This window comes from Micropterus salmoides, unplaced genomic scaffold (genome assembly GCF_014851395.1).
Source record: "Micropterus salmoides isolate LMB-PRFRI ecotype aquatic unplaced genomic scaffold, ASM1485139v1 Ms_hic_scaffold_8, whole genome shotgun sequence".
Classification (NCBI taxonomy): Eukaryota; Metazoa; Chordata; class Actinopteri; order Centrarchiformes; family Centrarchidae; genus Micropterus; species Micropterus salmoides.
Window position 1 is genome coordinate 21,030,825 of NW_024044570.1, and position 4,104 is coordinate 21,034,928.

The 4,104-nt window shown below is 42.3% G+C and overlaps 1 protein-coding gene across 1 annotated transcript; it reads left to right on the forward strand.

Moving 5' to 3' along the window:
• The first annotated feature begins 1,284 nt into the window (after positions 1-1,284).
• On the forward strand, positions 1,285-2,587 carry LOC119893925. The gene is made up of 3 exons (XM_038706336.1): positions 1,285-1,499; positions 1,628-1,787; positions 1,924-2,587. The coding sequence occupies exons 1-3, from the start codon at positions 1,369-1,371 to the stop codon at positions 2,296-2,298; spliced, it is 666 nt and encodes a 221-aa protein (XP_038562264.1). The 5' UTR covers positions 1,285-1,368; the 3' UTR covers positions 2,299-2,587.
• Positions 2,588-4,104: the final 1,517 nt, after the last annotated feature.

Below are 4,104 nucleotides of genomic sequence, written 5' to 3' on the forward strand. Positions count from 1 at the left end.
GCTACTCACCACTGCTGATTTAAGCCACAACGCAGTCTGTTGTAAATTTCAAACATTGAGTATGAACCACGAAATACCAAAGAGCAGCTCTTCCAATGAAACAGAGAAGAGATTGAGATAGCTGGTGACATGTCTTTAGTGTTTCAGTGTGAGGTGAGAACAGGATGACCTAGTTAGAAGTGAGCGACTTATAAAAACAAGAGGCAAACAGAAATGAATGATGGATAGAGAAACAATAGTGGTTACATCTGTCAAGTGGTTGCATGACATGTTCGTGATATGTATTCAGAAACACAAACAAGTCAAATGCAACATACTTGCCTAAATATAAGGCAATGTTTTGTTTCTGGAAACAACATTAGAACAAGACTAAGAGTCTACAACTATACCAGCAGCTCTGATACTGATGGGAATGAGATTATTTTTGCAAATATTTGACAACAAAATTTTATTTTGACCAGATGTTGGTGCTAAATGAAAAGTCAGGGATCACCAAAGTTATTAAAGTTTATCCTGAGGGGAATATGAATGTCTGTATGAAATAACATGCCTATCAACCTGGCAATGAATGCCGTGAGAAATCTGTAGTGAATAGGCTCTTTGAGACTATTCAATTTTGATCTGATCTAAAGCAATGGCTCAAATTATGACTATATAAATGGTCATATCTATTCGCATGTTTTCATTATGGTAAGTCACAACTTTTTCTTTGTCCCTCTCCCTCCCATAATCAGCGTAAGCACAGAGACAGCAGGTTCAGTTTAAAGTGTTTATTACAGTTTTTCTCAAATGCTAAAACACAAAAGCCAATCCTCTAAACCAAATGACCAGTTGTCTAAACACATTTACTAAATCTAGCCATCATTTTCCAATATCATAAACACATTTCACATGAAGACACAATTCACAAAACACAATCCTCCGTTCACATAAATCTTAACACATTTTTCCTTGCTAAAACACAAGTTGCAAAAGAACTCTGCTCATATTCTCAAATGAAAGCTCATGTGATGCAAAATGCTTGCCACAGTCAGCAATATTTGAACAAAATGAACACACCTGGCGTCATTCATTACACATAACGACTCAAAATTGAAAACACCTGTTGCTAATGCTGTGACCACATGTATAAAAGCAAGTTCAGAGTGCACAGTTTGCTGAAGATTCCAAACAAACACAATGGATGAAGGCAGAGTCAGGGGAAGAGGTAATCGAGTCAGAGGAGGGAGAAGAGCTGGCCAGGGAGGAAGAGGAGCAGGCCAACGAGGAAGAGGAGGAGGCCAAGGAAGAAGAGGAGGAGGCCAACAAGGGAGAGGAGAAGGTCCAGGAGGGAGAGCAAGACAACCTCGCACCATCATTACGGACGAGATGCGAGCAACAGTCATTGACCATGTCATTGTCCATGGCATGACAATGGCTGAAGCAGGACTAAGAGTCCGTCCAAACCTGAGTAGGTTCACCGTGGCCACCATTATCAGGGCATTCAGACAACACAACAGGTATTGTACTCTATTGCTTTCTTTGTCACAATACAATTTTACAAGCCTGTGAAAGTAGTCTATTAGTTTCAAATCAGTTGTTACTGTATTGTAAAACATGTCAATTGACAACACGTTTCTTTCTTTAGAGTTGAAAGAATGCCACATAGAGGTGGGAGGGTTGCCATATTTACAGCGGCACAAGAAACCCTCATTGTGGATATGGTTCGTGAGATGAAACCAGTCTATAGGGTTCCCTTTGAGCGAAACTCTGCACGACACAAAGACCTACGTTACGAGTATGTGCAAGTAAGTATACATCCATGTTCACAGTACAGTTAGTGAACATACTGTGTTGCTCAGTGGCCTACATTACTTCTGGACAATACTATGCTACCTGATTGACTGTTGTTCTGAACACCTGTGCACTTTCACATTTTCACAGAGGATATTACAGTTTGACGCGATGGCCAGACCTCATGAGTACCTCTTCCTGGATGAGGCTGGCTTCAACCTGCAGAAACGAAGGCAAAGAGGCCGTAACATCATTGGCCAAAGAGCCATCACTGAGGTTCCTGGCCAACGGGGGGGTAATATTACTCTTTGTGCGGCCATGGGTTTGGAGGGGCTTGTCCACCGGCAGGCTGTCCTTGGGTCTTACAACACCCAACGTCTCCTAACCTTCCTAGAGGAGCTAAAAGATATCCTCCTGGACCACCAACACCATCCTGGGCCCGAACATCCCATTTATGTGATCATTTGGGACAATGTACGCTTCCACAGAACAAACCAAATCAGAGTGGTTCACCACCAACAGTAACCACTTTTTAAACGTCTGTCTGCCACCCTACTCCCCTTTCCTGAACCCTATAGAGGAGTTCTTCTCATCGTGGAGATGGAAGGTTTATGACAGACAACCATACACTAGAGAGAACCTCCTAAGGGCAATGGCGCTGGCGTGTGTTGACATCCCAGTGGAGAACTTCCAAGGATGGATCCGCCATTCCAGGGCGTTTTTCCCGCGGTGCCTGGCAAGGGACAATATAGCCTGCGATGTGGATGAGGTGATGTGGCCCGATGCAGCTCAGCGACATGATGCTGCACAGTGATTGTGGTGTAAATAAAAAAAACTTCACACCCTGATCATGTGTTCAAGAGTACTGTTGTGTGCAATAGATTCTGTTTTTGCATTGAGTTGTGTTACAGTAGTGTACAGAATTTACTATAGATTTATACTCTTCATATGAAACTCACAAATCTAAATGCCCAATCCTCTGCAGAGATCTAAGAAGATCCATTATTGTAAAGTTTCTAAAAATATGCATTGGCAGTTATGAAACGAACCTTCTCACAAATTGAGCATTGTGTTTTCAATTGTTTTGCGGTAGTGTGTAATGATGTGTATAGTGTTTACATTTTTGAAAGCTTCGAGCTGCTCTTTTGGTGTGAAAGTTTGAGTTTTGAAGGGAGAAGGTGTGGTTGTGTTTATGTCCCTTTAGAAAAGGGTGTTGTGTTTAGACATTGGAGAACATGGACGAAACGTTTGTGAAATGTGTTTTAGCATTTGAGAAAAACTGTAATAATAAAACAAAGGTGAGCAAGCTTACGCTGAGAAGAGACAGGCAAGGGTCAAACAGTTGAGCAGTCCAACTCAAGACAATGAAATCCAAACAAAGAAGCAGGTAAAAATCAAATACTAAATAATCCAATCAGAGTCCAGAAACACAGACAGAATATCCAAAGCCCACAGGGAAACACAAGGAATAGGCTGGAACGCTTGACGTTAAGACAAAGATGAAATAACAACAGAAAATGGGGAGACACTCACTTAAATACACAAGAGTGATGGAGATAGCAAGGCACAGGTGAAAACAATCAGGTAAAATCAAAAGTAAAACAATCAAACTAGCGGAAAAACGCAGTAGCAAGGAAGTGACCACAAACAAGAGGAAAGAAAAATACCAAAGTAAAACAAGAAGCACAGAACAAATTAATGGCAAAACAAAAACATATTCCCGATAATGGGAAAAACAGAGACAGGGAGTGAAGTACACAAAGACACAGTTGTTAACACAGATGACAATTACTAGAGCTCTGTGGAAAGGAAGTCTTTTGAGCGCCTTGTGTTGTCCCACCTCAAATTTATCACAGACGTTCTTCTGGACCCCCCGCAGTTCGACTACAGGTCTGTATACAATGAAGTAAAAATAGCCCTTCACTTCACATCCTCCAACAGCTGGACCCCCCAGGAACCTATGTCAGGATCCTGTTTGTGATTTCAGCTCTGCCGTTAACACTATCATCCCAGCTCTGCTGCAGGACAAGCTTTCCCAGCTAAGCACTCCTGATTCCACCTGCAGGTGGATCACAGACTTCTGGGAAAGCTGGGAAAAGATGTCTCTGACTCTCATACCATTATCACCAGTTCCGCTCAAGGCTGCATTTTTTACCCTCCTGTACACCAAATGTTGCACCTCCAGTCAACAGTCCTTCAAGATCCTGAAGTTTTTGGATGACACTACCCTCATGGGACTCATCTCTAGTGGGGATGTGTCCACCTACTGGTGAGAGATTGGTCATCTGGTGCAGCTAGAGCCACCTAGAGCTCAGTGCTCTTAAGACAGTG

Bases quoted from the DNA above. Each gene is read 5' to 3' on its own strand.
- LOC119893925 (XM_038706336.1), top strand. From the start codon at position 1,369: ATGCGAGCAACAGTCATTGACCATGTCATTGTCCATGGCATGACAATG. The intron at 1,500-1,627 runs GTATTGTACTCT...TTCTTTCTTTAG, and splicing joins GCATTCAGACAACACAACAG to AGTTGAAAGAATGCCACATA. The intron at 1,788-1,923 runs GTAAGTATACAT...ACATTTTCACAG, and splicing joins TACGTTACGAGTATGTGCAA to AGGATATTACAGTTTGACGC.